This window comes from Sus scrofa, chromosome 7 (genome assembly GCF_054392235.1).
Source record: "Sus scrofa isolate SSC_HxYL_T2T_F1_AM1 chromosome 7, Sscrofa_HxYL_maternal_Yorkshire_Landrace_v2.0, whole genome shotgun sequence".
In the NCBI taxonomy this organism is placed as follows: domain Eukaryota; kingdom Metazoa; phylum Chordata; class Mammalia; order Artiodactyla; family Suidae; genus Sus; species Sus scrofa.
This window is the reverse complement of record NC_139389.1, coordinates 66,833,460-66,851,153: the sequence shown is the minus strand read 5'-3', so window position 1 is coordinate 66,851,153 and position 17,694 is coordinate 66,833,460. Positions and strand designations below refer to the sequence as shown.

Sequence of the window (17,694 nt, the reverse complement as noted above, 5' to 3'; positions counted from 1 at the left end):
ACCCATCAACCAGGCCTACTCCTCAGCCTCAGGCCCTCTGCCTGTGGACACAGGGGAAGAGCTGGTTATATCATCCTCTCTTTGTCAAGTTTATGGTCACCAGTATCTCCAGTCTCTCTCAAGGGGGCTGCAATCCAGACCCTGTAGGCACAGATAACCTTAAATATTGCCCCTGCCTCCAAATGCCTGGGATAAAACCTTCCCCCCTCAAAGCCTGAGGATGGGCCCTGAGGGCACCAGGCAGGGACTACCAGCTGGGTTCCTGAGCCAAAGGTTTATTGTTTAAGAGGTGACTGATCCTTGCAAAAATAAGGATCAAAGCCTTCCACAAACCCCCACCCTCAGGGACTCAATTCGGTGGGGGTTGCAGCACGAGCAACAGGGACTGCACTTGGAAGGGAGAAAAGGTGAGCTTCAGGCGGGCATCCCGAAGGGGCAAGGGGCCAGAAGGGTCACGCCGCTCCAAGAGGTCACAGCTGGAGAACAGAAGGGGTCATGAGGCGCCGCGAGGGCACGACTCCCACTCCCACCGTGCTCCCTCACTCACAGGACTGCCTCCTGAACCGGCAGCGATGTGTGAAGCCAGCAGTCGACGTGGCTGCCATGGGCCTCGTACAGCCTCAGGACCAGTGTGCGGCCCTGGGGGCTGGCCTCTGCCTGCGGAGGGAAGGAGAGGAGGGCAGTGGGCGGGGCTGTGGGCGTGACCAGCCCAGGACCCCGCCCCCGTGCCGCCCCACCCCTTGCCTGCTTGACAGTCTCCAACACCACTGCAGGCGAGGACAATGAGAAGGCGCTCCAGGCGGCGGCAGGCGCAGGGCCGGGGGCAGGGAGCGCCAACAGGGGGAAGTTTAGGCTGTAGGCAGCGGGAATAACACCAGCGTCCTGGAAGGAGCCTGGGCGCAGACCAGAAAGGGAAATGGGGTGCAAAATGAGGGTAGGCGCAAGGGACCGCTGTCGTTTTACCCTCTGACTGCTCGGGCAACAGAGGCTCAGAAGGGCAAAGAGGGACCTGGGCTCCAGCACTCACCTTTGTGCGGCATCAGTGCATAGGTGAACTCATGGCGCCCCATGTCAGCTGTGGCGTCAGGGGACTTGGGTGCCCTCAAGCTGGGTTGGGGAGGGTAGGTAAGGGCGGTGCTGGAGCTGTTTTAGTTCTGTCCCAGGAAGTCCGCGCTCCCACACCATCCCCCCGGGGGTACCCCGCTCACAGCGAGAGGCTGAGGACGTTGCCTCGAACTGACGCGCCATACTTGCAATCATTGAGCAGAGCCAACCCAAAGCCATGCTCTGACAGATCAATCCAGCGGTGGGCCCACACCTGGAGGGTAGAAGGGAGAGCACCCCGGGGTCCCACCTTCTTGTGCTCCAGAGTTCCTGTCACCAGACCGAGGGGAGTCCTAGGGCTACAGGACTGAATTCCAGCGCTCACTATAGGTGGCCCTGGGCACAGCGCCCAACCTGTCTCAAGCCTGAGTTCCTCATCTGGGAAAGGGGATAAGAGTACTTATCCCACCAAATGGGCATGAGTAGCACACTAGACAAAGCATTCAGTACAATGCCTGGCATACATGTTAGGAACCAGCAAGTACTATCATCATCTTCCCCCCCTCTCCCATAGCACACAATTAGTCTTGCCCCAGCCAGGGAGGATCCCAAACCCCTCACCCAGCCCCACCCCAAAGTCAGACCTCAAATCGAGCCCAGTCCCAAGAGGTGTTGTAGTGGGTGGGCCGCTGCAGATGTCCAAATTGGACCTCATAGGTGGCCTGGGGGCTCCGCACACGGGCAGGGAACTCCACCTTCAGGAACTTGTGGGCCTCATGCCAGTGCACCTGGGGTGGGGGTGCAAGGGGAGGGACAGACCTGGGCTGACTCCTCCTCACCAGCCACACCTGGGGAAGATACCCAGATGCCTGCCCCTGCTACCTCAGTGTGGAAGCGGACATAAGGGCAGCCGACGTCCAGCACAACCTCCTGGCTGAGCCGACTGCTGGGACTGATCTGCAGCAGGAACCAGGCGCTGCCTCGCACACCCCCCTCGGTGCCCACTGCCAAGGTCCCTGCTTGGCCCAGCACTGGCTTCCTGTGGAATAGGGGAGGGAGGCACTGAGCCAGGACAGCTTGGTGGAGGGCACCCATACACTTGTATTCCCACCTCCACTACTCCAAGTCCTGCCCAGCCCGCACCGAGTTTCTAGGTGGTAGTCCATGACGTCCCACGCATCCCAGTACAGGGGGACATCATCAAACAGCACAAACTGGTTCCCCACGGTGCCCTCAGCAATGACCTCCCTGAAAGGACATGAGGATTGGTACTTCACAACAGTATGACTCTAGTCTCTCCAGCTGTTCGGGTGGGTGGGGTGCAGGCAGGGTGAGCAGGCCCAGGGGACAGGAGATCCCCAACCCAGCCTGCCCGGATCCATGTGGGTCCCAGGCCAGAGCCACTGGTGGGTTACTGTGGTCAGCTGTGGCCAGGGGACAGAGGGAGAAAGAGCTCAGAGATCCACCTGCCAGGCACTGGGAGAAGGCAATGAAGGGTTAGCACCTGCCAGAGGCCACCAGGACCAGGGACGTCAGACGGCCGATTGGGTCCAGCCTCACCCGGATTATGCCGTTGTCCAGAGTCACAGAACCATCCGTCTTGGTGAGAGGGGGCCTTGAGGCTAAGTCTGCAGGGGCTTGTCGCAACCAACAGCCTGCCCGACCCCAGCCCTAGCCCCACCTCACCACTTGCTCCAGGCTGGGGAGCTTGGAATGCCCATGTTGTTAGGAACAGCCCAACACAGCCCCCGCCCCACAGCGACATGCCAGCACTCACCTCTTGCATTACACACACAGGCTGCTGGGGCAGCGGGGGCTGCAATGAGGTCGGGGTGGGAGCAGGAGCATAGCCCATGCTGGGTACTGTCACCAGGGCTGGGGATGAGACCTGGGCATCAGTGCAGCCTCCCTGACATTTCAAGAACCTTACTTGGGGTGGGGGGTGGAGGAGTGAGTACTAATACTACTCTAGCCTGGGGCAGAGATCCCCAGAGGAGTGTCCCCACTCGGTCTGGCCTTGATCCTTCCTGCTACATTAGCCACCCTTCTCCCAAGCTCATACCTAGGCTGTGGGCCCCGCCAGGCCTGGGCAGGGCCAACACTTCAGTGCGCTTCCAGGGCAGCGTGTTGACAATGAGGAGGCCCTCGGGACCTGGCTCCCCAGCACACAGGGCTGCAGCTGCGGCACTGAGCAATGTGTTGCCATGGGACCGGATGTCTGGTGAGAGACTGGTTGGTCATGGGTGGGCAGTGGGCCTGGGTGACCCCTGAGTGTCCCACAGGGGACACACTGGGGGCTCTGCCCTGGGTGTTGGAGCCAGCAGCAGAAATGCTGTCAGCCTCACCTTCATAGTGGCACATGGCTTCCTCTGCCACCAGCTGGATGCAGCTTCCAGTCACCACATCATGGAACTGGTTCAGGAGCAGGAGCCTGTGGGGGTCAAGGGAAGGGCTGGGGAGGGCTGGGGAAGGTGAGGAGGAAGAGGCAGCCACAGAGCGGTCGGGTGAAGTTAGTGGGTGGCAGGGGGCAGACGTCAGGCTGACCTCCAGAGGTCCTGCAGCTGGGCTGCCGGGTACAGGAACTGGGCACTGCGGGCCAGGGCCAGGCTGCTGAGCAGCTCCACGTCATGCAGAATCCGCTCACACTCCCGGTTTCCCTTCTTGATCTGAGCCCAGGGTGGGGGGATCAGTCTAGAATCCGTTCAAGCATCACAGGACAGCTTCCAAAGCCTTCCCTTGCTCAGAACCCCTGATGGCTCCCCAGAGACTCCTGGATAAGGCCTCTTATGAGTGATCTGCCCCAAATACCTCCCTCCTCTTCCCTTAGCGAAAGCCCCTCCTCCTTCAGGGAGGCTCAGTCCTGCCTCCTCTGGGCTCCTGAGCCTGCACCCCCACCCCCGCTCTTGCACGTCTTTCCTCTCTGCTGCTCATGGAACCCAAGCCTCTTCTCCCAGGTCTCGGCTGGGCTCTGTCCTCTGATTCCCACTCTGACCCTTTGGGCCTCTCACAGGCAACACCCCCTACTCCGCTTGGCTTAGCAACTAGCTCCTAACCTGGGCATGGGTGGTGTAGGTGCCATTATGTAGCTCCAAGAAGAGCTCCCCGACCCAAGTGCACAGCTGCCCCGAGTGGGTCTCCAACGCTGAGAAGAGTCGCTCGGGAGAAGAAAACTGCACCCTGAGGGAGACCGCAAGCCTGGGCCCCCGGCCTTGGCCATGTGACTCACCCTTCTCAAAGGCAGAGGCAAAAAGAGGTCCAGCCCCCGAGTAAGGAGCTGCCTCCAGAAAGCTCTGTCCACACAGTCAGTTCTAGACCCCTCTGGTAGGGTTATGCCCCTTCCCATCCCCAGCTTTTCCCCCACCCTGCCTCCAGGGTAGAAGTTGAGAGGAGCCCTTGGTCTAGGATTGGAGGGGGTTGGATCTCGGGGAGGTGCAGGGCCCAATGTTTGAGCAAAAGGAAAGGCTCAAGGCAAAGGGGACGGTGGGGCTGAGGGAGCCCTGGCCCGACCTGGGCAGCCCATCTGTATCGCGCAGCCGCTTCAAGCGGTCCACCATGGTCTGGGTGGGGCCGCCACCCCCATCCCCAAAGCCAAAGAGGAAGGCACTGTGGTTGGTCCGCCCCTTGTCCCGGTTTTTGGTCACAGTCTTCAGCACCTGGATAGGCAGGGGCAGGTCAGCAGGGGGTCAACTGAGGACAGGATACCCAGCCCTCTCCAGCCTGCCCCCCACCGCCTTGGCCACAAGGTGCTCTCTCACCTCCTCCACACTGCCCTGCATCCCATATGAGTCACCGGGCGGGAAGTGGGCCAGCACACGGGAGCCATCCAGCCCCTCCCAGAAAAAGGTATGGTGCTGCAGGCAGGGAGACGGGAAAGAGAGAGAGGCCAGAGCCAGGGCTGGGGCAGAGCCCGGCCTCCCAGACCTGCCCCTCCTGCCGTGTGACCCCCGGGGAGGCAACCCTTCTCTGGGTGAGGGTTGGGTGGTCTGTCCAGGACCCTTCAATATGCCTGGGGAGAGATGAATGGGTCATCTGGGACCCAGGCCCGCTCTGACCCCAGCTCCCTGCGGCCTGCTCACCGGGAAGGAGTTCACCAAGTTCCAGCTCAGTTTCTGGGTGAGGAAGCGCCTGATGCCACAGCTGCGCATGATCTGGGGGAGCTGCGCCGAGTAGCCGAAAGTGTCTGGCAGCCAGAACTGCAGGGAAACGAGCCTCTGTGGCTTGGGAACCAGGGCTCTTGGTGGAGCAGCCACAGCCTGAAATCCTTATCACTCACGGACAAGCTGAGCCCCATGTTCCCACAGGCACAGCCGCTCCCAGCCTACCTCAGAGCACATCTTCCCAAACTCCTGCAGGAAGAAGTTCTGGCCCTGCAGGAACTGCCTCACCATGGCCTCTCCACTGGGAAGGTTCCCATCCTGGCAGTGAGGGAAGGCGAGGCGGCCAGGGTCAGCACCAGGCGGGATAGGCAGGAGCTCAGGGCAGCCCACCCCATCAGAAGCCAGGCTCTGAGCCCGGGTTACAGCTAGTGCCCAGGTAGCGCCCATCTCCTCCCTTCAGGCCAAACTGTCTGCCTGCCATGGGTGGGGGCAGGGTTTCCAGGCCCAGGTCACAGGCTTGAGATTCTCCTCCCACTTGAAGTCCCAGGCCTTGGGATTCCAAGGATTAATAAGCGCTGCTACAGACGGGGCATGAAGGGCCTGCAGAAAGTCGCTGGCTAAGCTGAGGAAGGCCATGATGCTATGGCCTCAGGCTGAGGGACTGCGACTGCACTTACCATCTCCACCCAGGTACCCCCCACAGGCACAAACTGCCCACGGCAGGCGAACTCCTGGAGCCGGGCATGCAGGCCAGGGTAGTGGCTCTTCACCCACTGCAGCTGCTGCGCCTGTGGGGGCAGATGGGGCAGGAGCTGAGGCAGAAGCAACAAGAGCACCACCTGGGGCTGAGTACCTGGGGCCCAGAGGGCGGCTGGGGGTGAGAAGGAGCCCTGACCCTCAGGCCTAAGAAGCCCTTGGAACCTCACACTAGGACCTGTTGGACTCCAGGTGCCCCCACATGGCTGTCTCTCTGACCTGGGAGCAGGCAAAGATGAACTCGGGATTCCGCTCCATGAGCTGAATGACTGTCACCCAGCTCCGGGCACATTTCCGCACCGTCTCCTTGAAGGGCCAAAGCCAGGCTAGACAGGGAGGGGGCAGAGGATAGAGGGCGAACAGTAAGGTTCCCAGCTCCTCACAGATCTCCAGCCTCACCCCTGCCCCCAAGCACCCAACCAGGCCCAGTCTGGGCCTCCAAAGGGTCACCCTAGCCCTCCTCCCACCCCAGGCCTTTTCCCTGCAAAGCCCTGTGGCAACTGTCCTGAGCACTCACTTTATTTTTTTTTTTTGTCTTTTTTTTTTGTCTTTTGTTGTTGTTGTTGTTGCTATTTCTTGGGCTGCTCCCGCGGCACATGGAGTTTCCCAGGCTAGGGGTTGAATCGGAGCTGTAGCCACCGGCCTACGCCAGAGCCACAGCAACGCAGGATCCGAGCAACGCTGGATCGTTAACCCACTGAGCAAGGGCAGGGACTGAACCCGCAACCTCATGGTTCCTAGTCGGATTCGTTAACCACTGCGCCACGACGGGAACTCCCTGAGCACTCACTTTATATCACTCTTGCAAGGGGGGAGCAGGGGCTGGGGAAAGGAGGCTGGCTGGGACTATTGGGTCAATTTTACACATCAGGAAATGGGGGCCCCAGTCGATGGAATAGCCTTACTCTGAGGTCTAGACACCTCTAGAGAGGATCCTTTAAGAGGCAGCAGGGGTTTGTCCCTGCACATACACTGAAGGATATCCTGGAACAGAGGGCAAGCCTTCCTGGGATGGACCTGCCTGGGCCAGCCATCCAGCGTGAGACACTACAGCCTCTCCTAACCCTAGGCCTCAGTCCCTTCTTTACCAGCTCAGCACCTGATATCCCATGCTTTGGTTCAGCAGATAAAGCCCTTATTCTGTGGTTCATAAACTTTCGCTGCATCAGAATAAATACCCTGAGGAGTTTGTTAAAAACATAAATTTCCCATAAGCCCCACAGACACTGCAAACTTATCAGGTTCAAAACTGAACTCCTGATCCCCTCCAGGAAACCTCCCCCATCATTCAAGTCCCCATCTCAACTCTTTCCACACCACTCCTATCTGAGGACTGGGGCACCCTTGTCAAACTCTTACTCATCGTCACTCCGTTCAAAGGTCACCTCCTCCTTTCTTGAATCCCCCATACCCAGCTGGGTTAAGTGCCTCTTCTGGGCCCCCTCCCCACCCCATACTTCCCTCCATCATGGTAGCAACTGTGTCTGCCTATTTTGTGGTCATCAATCTCTATAGTCCTACTCCTCAATATCTAGCATGGGGTCACATGGGGCATCAGATTTTGTTGAAAGAATAAATGAAGCCACACCTAGCAAAGCCCACAGTCCATTCCCCTTCCCCCATTTTACAGATGGAAAAAACTGAGGCCCAAGAGGGACAAGAACTTGATGTGGATCATGCAGTTCTATAAGAGCTTTAAGGTCATTCCTGCATCCCCCATCCAACCAGGCTGGTTGCTGTCCTACCTGTATCAATGTGGCAGTGCCCCATGGCATGGATGGTATGCTGGCTTTCACCCCCACGTTGGCCAAAGAACTTGGAAGCCAGGGCCTGGGCCACTGAGAAGGTCTCAGGCTGGGCAGGGTCACACACGTTCACCATCTGGTTGGCTGTGTACAGGGCTTGGAAGCTGCGCTGGTTGTCCTCCCCAAGGCCCTGGAGCAGATTCCGCCCCTTAATCCCCATCTCAAGCAAGCAGAGTCTCCAAAACTAGGCCCCAGCTGATCTCCCGAGAGTTCCCAGTAGAGTTCCCCCTACCTCCAACGCTTTGATCCCCTGCTCAGCACCGTTTCCCTCCTCCCCTTTATCCAGGGAAATCCTCCCAACACCCAGGCAGGCAGAACCACTCTCCCTATTCTGGATTCCCAGAGTCCCAACTACCCAACTCAAGAAACAGGCTGCCTGGAATAGGGCCCTAGAGAGTGGCAGGTGGAGTGGGGCTGTCAAGTACCTTGGCTATGCCCAGTAGCAGCTCTAGATCCACCAGGAGCTTGTGGACATCCTGGTGGAACACAGCCAGCTCAGCCCGGCTCACCCGGAACATCTTCTCTGGGTCAGGGGATGCAATCATGGATCCCTTGCCGGCCCCCAGGAGCCCATTGCAGGCTACTTCCACGTAGAGGGTCAGGCTACAAATGGGGGAGGCAGCCTCAGGCCAAGGGCCTGGGGACCCAGGGGCCTGGGGTGGGAGGACCAAGGAGGCACCCAGCGGACTCCTCATTTGTCCCCAGGATCCACCACCCAGAGGATCCCACAGTATGTTAAGCACCTGTGTGAGAGGGTCACCGATGAAACAACAGACTAAACCCATGTTCTGCTATTGAGTGTTCTGAGCCTTGGGCGAGGAGACTAAGTAGCCAGGTTTGGAACTGTGGGACCTATGCTGCTAGTCTTTTATTTCCAAAGCTGTCTTTATAAAGCACTGCCTTGGTCTTAGAACCCTCTTTGCTTATTAAAAACGTGTTTGGATCTCTCAGGCCCAATCTTTCAGAGCAAAAATCCATCACCCAACATGGACAGGCCGTGGTTTGGAGCAGCATGGTGGGCTGCAGTGCCGTTCTACTCAGTCTTCAGACAGCAAACATGATTTCCTTCCATGACCTTCCTCCTATCCCTCTCCTTAGTCTGGAACAGATTTCTCATGTTAAGCTCCCAGTACTTTCTTTCAGAGCCCTCGTCAGTTTTGGAATTACATAAGTATATACGAGTCCCCCTGCTGTCAATGACCATCATAGTTCCAGTGTCTGGAAACATCAGACACACAATATTCAATAAATATTATAAAATATAATAATAATTATCTAAGAAGAGTTTTTGGATGGTGTGATAAAATGCACATTATAACATGAAATGAAAGAAATCAGGATGCAAAATATCGAAGAAATACAACCTCAATTAGCAACAACTATGTCTGAAAGAATTCCTGGAGTTCCCATCGTGGCGCAGTGGTTAACGAATCCGACTAGGAACCATGAGGTTGCGGGTTCGATCCCTGCCCTTGCTCAGTGGGTTAACGATCCGGCGTTGCCGTGAGCTGTGGTGTAGGTTGCAGACGCGGCTCGGATCCCGCGTTGCTGTGGCTCTGGCGTAGGCTGGTGGCTACAGCTCCGATTCAACCCCTAGCCTGGGAACCTCCATATGCCGTGGGAGCGGCCCAAGAAATAGCAACAATAACAACAACAACAACAACAACAACAACAAAAGACAAAAAGACAAAAAAAAAAAAAAAAAAAAAAAAAAAAAAGAATTCCTGAGAAGAAGGCTGAGATGTTAATAATGAGCATCTCTAGGTGGTAGGATAATGGGAGTTATTTACTTCTTTGTGCTTTTTGATATTTAACAGAAGAACCAAAACATTATCTTTATAATCAAAGAGGAAAATCCTGCTTTTTAAAAACAAACTGAGATATGAAGATAGTTGTCTTGAAAGTGGATGTGTTTCTTTTTTTTCTTTTTATATTTTTAGGGCTGCACCTGCAGCATTTGGAGGTTCCCAGGCTAGGTAGGGGTTGACTTGGAGCTGCAGCTGCCGGCCTACGCCACAGCCACAGCAACACGAGATCCAAGCCCTGTCCGAAACTTATAGCATAGCTCACGGCAATGCCAGATCCTTAACCCACTGAGGGAGTCCAGGGATCAAACAAGTCCTCATGGATACTAGTTGGGTTTGTTACTGCTAAGCCACCAGGGGAGCTCCTAAAGTGGATGTGTTTCTGGGATCATCCCGGGCCTCAGCTCCTCCTTGCCAACTGGTAACCCCTCCTCTACAGTGCTGGTCAACCACAGCACAGGGACTCACTCACCTCCGGGGGTCTTCTTCCCCCAGCCTGTCAGTCAGGACATAGCTGGTCTTCTCTCCCTCTTTGGTCAAACCCTGGTGGGTAGTGGAGTGGAAAAAAACAAAAAAACAAAAAAAAAAACAGGCTTTCAGACAGTTTAGGTGAAGTAAAAGCTGAGGGAGGCCAGGCCCCTCCACCAAGTCCCTAGCACTGGCTCCTCTCTCCCAGACAAAGCCAAGACTGACAAATCAAGGATCTCTGGTAGCAAGTGCCCCAACCTATCTACCAGCAGGAAAGGGGTCTTGGGGGGTCATGGGTAGGTGTCAGGTCCTCTGTGGCTTCTGTACCCCTGAATAAACATCGGAAAGGAAACTCTATGAAGTCAGGGGCACGATATCCTCAGTATTTAGTACAGGGACCAGCCCAGAGAGGGCACTCAGGAGATATCCACTGAGCCAGTGAAGGGAGGAGTCTGCCATCTTTCTGTACAAGAAGAACAACAATCCTAAACCTGAGATTGAGGGTTAGTTCAACTGGAATGGAAGCTGTGTGAACCTGAGCAAGTGTGCTAACCTCTCTACATCTCGGTTTCTTAGTCTGTCAATGGCCCTAAAAACCTACCTCATAGGATTGTGAAGATTAAACCTGATACGGATGGATGCATAAACAAAGTACTTAATAGATGCTCTATATGGGAACTGGGATGGGATGGTAGAGTAGGGAGAGAACTATTTTTTCAGGTGAAGAGGACTTTTTAAACTTTATACTATTCCTATCCAGAACTGTTTGAAAGTCTCCATTCCCAAATGTTGTAGCATATATTATATATGATAAAAATTAGTTTATTAAAAACCAAAAATATGGGGTTCCAGCTGTGGTACAATGGGATCGGCAACATCTTGGGAGCACTGGGACACAGGTTCAATCCCTGGCACAGCACAGTTGTTTAAGGATCCAGCGTTGCCACAGCTGCAGCTTAGGTTGCAACTGTGGCTCCGATCTGATCCCTGGCCCAGGAACACTATATGCTGTGGGGTGGCCAAAAAAAAAGAGAAAAACCAAAAATATAAAGTGATATAGTCTGCGAAGCCACTAGTCTGGCACCTGGTACTTAATAGAGGGTTCATAAATGGATCTGCCATACATACTACAGAATTTTATTAGTAATTACTTTCATCCCAGAATGGGAGTGTGACCAGTCAGTGACAGGATTGGTTTAGCACTAATTATGTTGAGATCCATAAGCCACCCATTCAAGTATGAGAAGGACCAATTACACAGGGACCAAGCAGGACAGGGGACCTGCCCAATCCTGAAATCCTGATAGCATCCGGCAGGCAGAGCCACTCAGCTGTAGCTTCTCCAGAGACCAGGGCTAAAATGTGGCCATACCTGACCCGGTGCAGTGCTCCTTACCTGGACAGGTTCCCCATCACGCCACACCAAGCCTTCTCCATCACTTTCCCAACGAAGGTGAACTTCCTGACCCACCCATGCCTCTGGGATGGTCAGCTCCACCCGGAACCAACAGGTCCACCATCTGCAAGAGAACCACTGAGATGGGCCTGGGGGTTGAAGCCCTGTCCTTCTGACATACTTCCTTGGATTAAGGGTCAGCAAAGGCTTGAGACTTTTTCCAAGCATCTGCAGCATCACAAGGTATTCAACTTTGACCCATGAGAAAGAAGTAAGGGGGTGTGCAGCAAGGTGAAAGAAAGAGGGAGAGAATCAGGGGTCTGTGATCTATCCTAGGGTGCCCTTCCTAAGGGGTGTCCAGGGAATGGGAGAAGGGGTAAAATGAAAACATCCCTGAGTTCCCATTGCGGCTCAGCAGTAACGAATCCCACTAGTATCCATGAGGATGTAGGTTCAATAGCTGACCTTGCTTCATGGTTTAAGTATCTGGCATTGCTGTGAACTGTGGTGTAGGTCGCAGATGCAGCTGGGAGCCTGCATGGCTGTGGCATAGGCTGGCAGCTGCGGCTGGGATAGGACCCCTAGTCTGGGAACTTCCATATGCCACACATGTGGCCCTAAAAAGAAAAAAAAAGGAAAGAAAGAAGGATGGAAAGGAAAGGAAAGGAAAGGAAAGGAAAGGAAAGGAAAGGAAAGGAAAGGAAAGGAAAGGAAATAAAGAAAACTTTCCCATAAAGGCCCAGAGGGCTGTGTCCCAGCAGAGGGCGCTGCTCTGCCCTAAGTTGCTTTCTAGGGCAGCGGGCAGACAATGGAGGTGTGGCCCTTACGGCCCTCCCTCTGGGCGTTACCTACGTGGGTCCGAAGCTGTCTCCGACCTGCGCGGGGCGGAAGTCCTGCTGCACTGCCTCCTGGTAGGGAAGCCTTTCCGGCGTCAAGAAGCTGGAGAGCTCAGCTACTGGACAGCTGTCTCCGAAGAGCCTGGGCGGGAGGGGCCGGTGAGCGCGCGCCCACGGGCCAGCTAGCGGGTAGGGACGCGCTTCCATTTACTGCCAAGAGGGCTGCCCCACATCACACCCTCCTCACCTGACCCAGCCCTGACACCAGCGGGTACTTGTCCACTTTGCCTCTCCGCCCGGGTGGCGGCTGAAGCTTGAGGGCCTCCCCCCGCCCCCGCGCCCCGCGAAGGCTAAGATGCGTGGAGCGCGGATGTGGGAGGCTGGCGCCATGGGCAAGGGGGCCATACCTGCCCCGGAGGTTACAGTCGGTAAAGTAAACCGGCGACACGAATTTCTCCACCCGTTCCAGCGTAGTGCGCCAGTGCTTCACGGCCGGTGCCGCCGCCATGGTCGCGCGCTTACCCCTCTTCCCGGAAAGCCCCAGGTGCTGTCCGCGCCGTCCCTGGCCTGGAACCAAAGGTTCCGACTTCCAAAGGGCGCCTTCCAGGCCCCGGGCAGCTTTTCTTGGAACACCGGAGGCTCTCTGAAGCCCCGCTGCTTTTAATTTTGAGCAGGAGCTGAACGCTAAAAGCTGTGCTTCCGAGGCTCTCCCTTCTCCTCCTAGCTGGTGGCTGCCGGGCAAATCCCTCCCTAAATAAAGTGAGAAGTTTGACGCTGATTCTGCGAAAGGCCAGGGACAGAGACAGGCACGATGGCCAGGAGGTCACCCAGTCTCAAAAGCTACAAGCGGGCACCACCCTTGCCCTCTGGTCCCAGTCCAGACCTCTGGCTACCCAGGAAAACCTGCGTTCGCTTAACGTGGAAAGAGCCTGGTGCATTCAAGCCAACCAGCGGGCAGGTGTTTAATGAGGGAGGGCTCTGCACCCCAGTAACCTCAGCTTCCTCTACTACATGTTTTATTTCATGTGTAAGGGTAACTGCTGCCCATCACCAGAAACTGAAATTTTGAGATGGCAGATCACAGACGTAACAATCATGATTCTAAGAGAGTGATACATTTCCCTTCATGGGACTGACTTGTTTAGAGAAGCCATAATTCCAGAAACACCAATTTCATCCTCGTGTTAACTCTGGTTATCTAATGGCAGCGTTTTTCCCCCTCCTAGGACTACTAGAGTCCTTGTCTGTAAAACCATTAGGAAAAAAAGAATATACACAACATGAGCCCTAATGTTTTAATGGAAACACTGACCAAGTCAGGTTTACAGTATTTCAAATGCGAATAGTAGGGAAAGGTAACTAAGTACAGAATACCAAACGTGATTTAAAATATGGATATAACCCTGGAGTTCCTGATGTGGCTCACAGGGGAAACGAACCCAACTAGGAACCATGGAGTTGCGGGTTCGATCCCTGGCCTCACTCAGTGGGTTAAGGATCTGGCATTGCTGTGGGCTGTGGTGTAGGTTGCAGACATGGCTCCAATCCAGTGTTGCTGTAGTTGTGGTGTAGGCAGGCAGCTGTAGCTCCAATTGTACCCCTAGACTGGGAACTTCCATGTGCTGTGGGTACGGCCCTAAAAAGCAAAATAAATAAATAAAAATATCAACTTGCTGCTGTAAGGTAGGCTGAGTTGAGCTTGGGGCTCAGATGTCAGAAGGCAGTAGGTTTTAAAAAACTGCTTGTGGGAGTACCCACTGCAGCACAGTGGAAGCAAATCCAACTAGTATCCATGAGAATGCGGGTTTGATCCCTAGCCTTGCTCAGTGGGTTAAGGATCCGGCGTTGCAGTGAGCTGTGGTGTAGGTGGCAGGTGCAGCTTGGATCCTGTGTTGCTGTGGCTGTGTTGTAGGCCGGCAGCTTTAACTCCAATATTACCCCTAGCCCAGGAACTTCCACAGGCCGTACATGAGGCCCTAAAAAGCAAAGAAAAAAAAAAGAACAAAAAAGTACTGCTTTCTTTGTGCACTGATAAGTTGGGGTTTTCTCAACTGGCCCCGAAACCCTATCCTAACCTGCAAGCAGCTGCTCTGGGCATAACCCTATGCAGAGACAGCAACAGCTGGGGCTGCCCTGGTCAGGTCTCATCAATTTCAGTTCTAAGTCATCATGATCTTTCTTAAGCGACCAAAGGGGGACAGATAAGTTATTGCTGAGGAAACCTGAAGATCCTTCCCCACAATCACTGCCCCAGCTTCACCAGAGAATCTCCTCCCCCAAAGCTGTTTTGCCACCCTATACTTTTGGGCTCAGAGACTCCTGTAATTGTCCTGCCCCTCCACTGCCCACGCTCCACAACAAAAAAATCTAAAATCGGAAGTCTACTCTGTGTTATAAAAGTCCAGAGCCAAAATATGTGGTTTAATGATGGTGATGTTGGGGATTTTCAATTAAACAAAACCACATAAAACACTGTCAGTTACTTTACTGACATGACTAGGGTGATAATGGTTGCTGGAGAAAAATCCATCAGAGTACTGGGAGAGGCTCAGCTGGTCTTTGTTCACAAAGTCCAGGCTGACCACATATAAAAATCCTAATCACTCATATTTAAATATCTGCCAGTGAAAATTTATGTAATTAAAAAAATTATGTATATTCCATTTGCAGCTGCTAATGAAATGTATCAAATTTCCCTCAACTCCATTTATAATCACACACTTCTTTCAAATACTGGTTTGGTATTTAAGTTGTTCACCCCCATTTCCAATAGGAATAAAAAAAATAGAAGTGCAAACTACATAGCTGAACGACTTGCCTAGGTATAAAATATTTCCAAACAGTTGAAATAGGGGGAACAGTGTGTACTAAAAGAATAATTCTGTACTAAAATAAATGAATAATTCTATTTTCTTTTTATGGTCACGCTGTGGCACATGGAAGTTCCTGGATCAGGGGTCGAATTGGAGCTGCAGTTGCTGACCTATACACAGCCACGGCAATGTGGGATCCTTAACCCACTAAGCCAGGCCCAGGATTGAACCCATATCCTCATGGACAGTGTGAGGTTCTTTACCCGCTGCGCCATCAAAGGGAACTCCTGAATAATTCATTTTAAAAATCCGAGATATTTTTATTTGGGACAAATGCCAACTGACTGATATTTAAAGCAAAATCCTATTTGTATCGTAGATAAGGAACTGAAGCCCAGATCCCTGCTTCACAATAGTTTTCTGGTGAGGACAAGGGAGTTTATTCCTTAAGTACGAACCAAGCTTTATTTATTTACAAAAAAAAAAAAAAAAAAAAAAAAAAATTGGGGGCAAGGAAGAAGACAAGTTTTACACAAAAGTACTACAACGGTAACTCCCTTTGGTAAAAAGTGTAATAAATGTCTTGTACATCTGTTCATAGGTACTAAATCTGAAGCCACATAGAACTATGGTACACAAGAAGCTAGAGCAGATATGCTAGCACATCAAAGCATATTTCTTTTTAATAAAAAATTGACAGTATGTACATTATTTACAAAAAAGAAAAAAAAAGTTAAAATTGTGTGTCTGTGTGTTTGTGAGAGAGAGAGAGAGAGAGAATAAAGCTGGTGGATGGCACTAGGGTAGACTAGTAAAGAAGCAGGTACAAAACAGTTCCACGGGACCTAAAAAGGACTGATTTGAACTTGAGGTTGAGAACCAGAGGAGAGAGTAAAGGGCAGGCAGCAAAGAATTCGTCAGGAATCAAATTCACAAAATGATCAATCTCAAAGCCAAACTGTAGGTCCCAGAGAAAAATCTAATGGGTGATTAGATGTGCTCAAGTGACCAGGAAAAAAAAAAATCCAATCCAGTTTTTTTCCTTTTGCAGGGAGAGGAAAGGAGCAGTGATCATCAAGAGTTACAATCCATCTGAGCAATGAGTCCTTCCCCAGTCTGTCAGTGCTCGCCAATCCAGTCAAGGTGTAAATAGCATCTGGTTCCCTCTTCGAAGGTCAGGCCCCAGGAGACTCCAGTCTTAGCTCTGCTGGTGTGTGCAAGCAAACTGCATGTCTCTGTGCTTGCGTGGATTTCCTTCCTCTCCAGGGCAAGCTAATACCCAAAACCCCTGGGAAATGTTCCAGCTCTGGCTTTGTAAGGTATCCACGTTCCTTATATGTAGCCCACTTGGTGCCAGGTTGCACCAGCCACACACAGATGAGGTGGCCATGTCCCAGAGAGGCCCAGTGAGGCTTGAAAGGCATCTTCCTTGTTTCTTCAGTGTGTGGGAGGGCATATGCCCCCCCGCAACCCTCCCCTCAAGTTATCTGCTCTGGCTTTGCAGTTATGGGGCTTTGAACACTGTGCCATATTTGACACGGTACTTGTTAATGCTCACAAAGTGCAGGGTCTCTGTGTCACAGGTGGTAGTGCAGGGCACCAGGCCCTCCAGCCCCTCGCCCATAAGCCACTTGCTGGTCTCCGCTGCCATTTCACGGGGCACATGCTCCTTGGTCCATTTATCTACCCAGGCCTGGAACCTCTGATGTAGCCGCTTGCTTACACGCTCATGGGACTGCAAAATAGAAGGGAAAAAAATAACATGAACTAGCATCAGAAATCTCTGAAGTACAAAGCCCTATTTTCTCCTAAAGTAGCAAGGGAAAGATGTGGGCTCAGGTCACTGTTAAGTTTTAAAAAAAGAGGAGTGTGTGGGGGGCAACAGGAGTCTACTTGAAGATAACTGAAAGAGACTAAGGACCTAAAACATGTAGCGAGTTGGAACTCATAAAGCCCTCAGAAATGCCAACACAGGGTCTGGGCAGAACTAGCTCAGTGCTTCTCGATTTTAGCATCCATCAGTATCACCTGTGGAACAGGGACAGTGGGGTCAAGACAGACTTGATAAAAATAGGTAGAGTTTCTTGTTTCCATCAATTTACATTTCTAAACCAGCAAGCCAGCTCTGTACCGAGAGTGAGACAACGAGTTGAGGTTATTTCTGTCAGCATGGCAATCCACTTCTATGTAAAACAGCTGCAAGGCAAAGGGCTTCAAACCCACTCCCTCTTCCCACTATTACCCCACCCTGCCCAGCAACGTGCTGGGCATAACAGGTCTTCAGGGGAGGTTTTCCTTCCTATTCATTCATCTGGTAAATATTTATCGGTGCCCATGAATGCATCCCCATCAGTGTAGGGGATACAAAGATAAATAAGGTGTGGCCCAACTCTACAAATCATTTGAATCAGAGACATGCAGACATACAACACACAGCACAATGAGAGAAGTACATTAAATCTCCCACTCGACAATCTCCCCTGAATGTTTTATAGTCCTTTCTAACTTAACTAGTTCAAAACAGCATGCTTGATCTGCTTCCCAAACCTGGAAACCCCTTCCTATTAACAAAACTCCCCATTTGCTCAAGCAAAATAAGCAAAGAAACAAAACCCAAATCATCTGGTATCATCCTTAATGTTCTCCTTTCTCTTAACTTGCCTACATCCAATGG

General features: G+C 52.8%; 2 protein-coding genes across 35 annotated transcripts in view; both read right to left on the bottom strand.

Annotated features, from left to right (window-relative positions):
* Window positions 1-255: 255 nt before the first annotated feature.
* Window positions 256-12,737, bottom strand: MAN2C1 (mannosidase alpha class 2C member 1). Of its 18 annotated transcripts, none has more exons than XR_014810541.1 (26): window positions 12,615-12,737; window positions 12,224-12,349; window positions 11,372-11,495; window positions 9,980-10,050; window positions 8,128-8,305; window positions 7,643-7,832; window positions 6,117-6,223; window positions 5,819-5,929; window positions 5,367-5,459; window positions 5,121-5,237; window positions 4,800-4,895; window positions 4,552-4,697; window positions 4,098-4,221; window positions 3,589-3,814; window positions 3,390-3,475; window positions 3,107-3,262; window positions 2,822-2,919; window positions 2,549-2,643; window positions 2,188-2,292; window positions 1,927-2,083; window positions 1,689-1,832; window positions 1,209-1,318; window positions 1,028-1,107; window positions 745-893; window positions 548-657; window positions 256-476 (listed from the first exon to the last, which is right to left on the bottom strand). XR_014810541.1 is itself a non-coding variant. In XM_001924189.5 (26 exons), exons 1-26 carry the CDS (start codon window positions 12,713-12,715, stop codon window positions 350-352), a joined length of 3,123 nt encoding a protein of 1,040 aa, XP_001924224.1. In that variant the 5' UTR covers window positions 12,716-12,737; the 3' UTR covers window positions 256-349. The 18 variants fall into 18 exon arrangements, 6 of the variants coding, with proteins under 6 accessions (XP_001924224.1, XP_084824844.1, XP_084824845.1 ...); XR_014810539.1 differs by having other exon boundaries at window positions 3,107-3,273; window positions 3,589-3,735; XR_014810537.1 differs by having other exon boundaries at window positions 3,589-3,735.
* Window positions 12,738-15,675: 2,938 nt separating this feature from the next.
* The window catches only part of SIN3A (SIN3 transcription regulator family member A), a 73,704-nt gene continuing 71,685 nt past the window's right edge, over window positions 15,676-17,694 (bottom strand). For all 17 annotated transcript variants that reach the window (XM_084968713.1, XM_084968711.1, XM_084968710.1 and 14 more), the window contains one exon: window positions 15,676-16,755. In XM_084968713.1, coding sequence (XP_084824839.1) covers window positions 16,525-16,755 — 231 coding nt within the window. In that variant the 3' untranslated portion in view covers window positions 15,676-16,524. The remainder of the gene's footprint in view (window positions 16,756-17,694) is intronic.

Excerpts from the sequence above, each read along its gene's own strand:
- MAN2C1 (XM_001924189.5), bottom strand. The coding sequence starts at position 12,715 with ATGGCGGCGGCACCGGCCGTGAAGCACTGGCGCACTACGCTGGAACGG. Across the intron at positions 5,460-5,818 it reads GGGGTACCTGGGTGGAGATG|GATGGGAACCTTCCCAGTGG; the intron begins GTAAGTGCAGTC and ends CCTCACTGCCAG. Across the intron at positions 3,711-4,097 it reads CCTACACCACCCATGCCCAG|ATCAAGAAGGGAAACCGGGA; the intron begins GTTAGGAGCTAG and ends CCCTGGGCTCAG.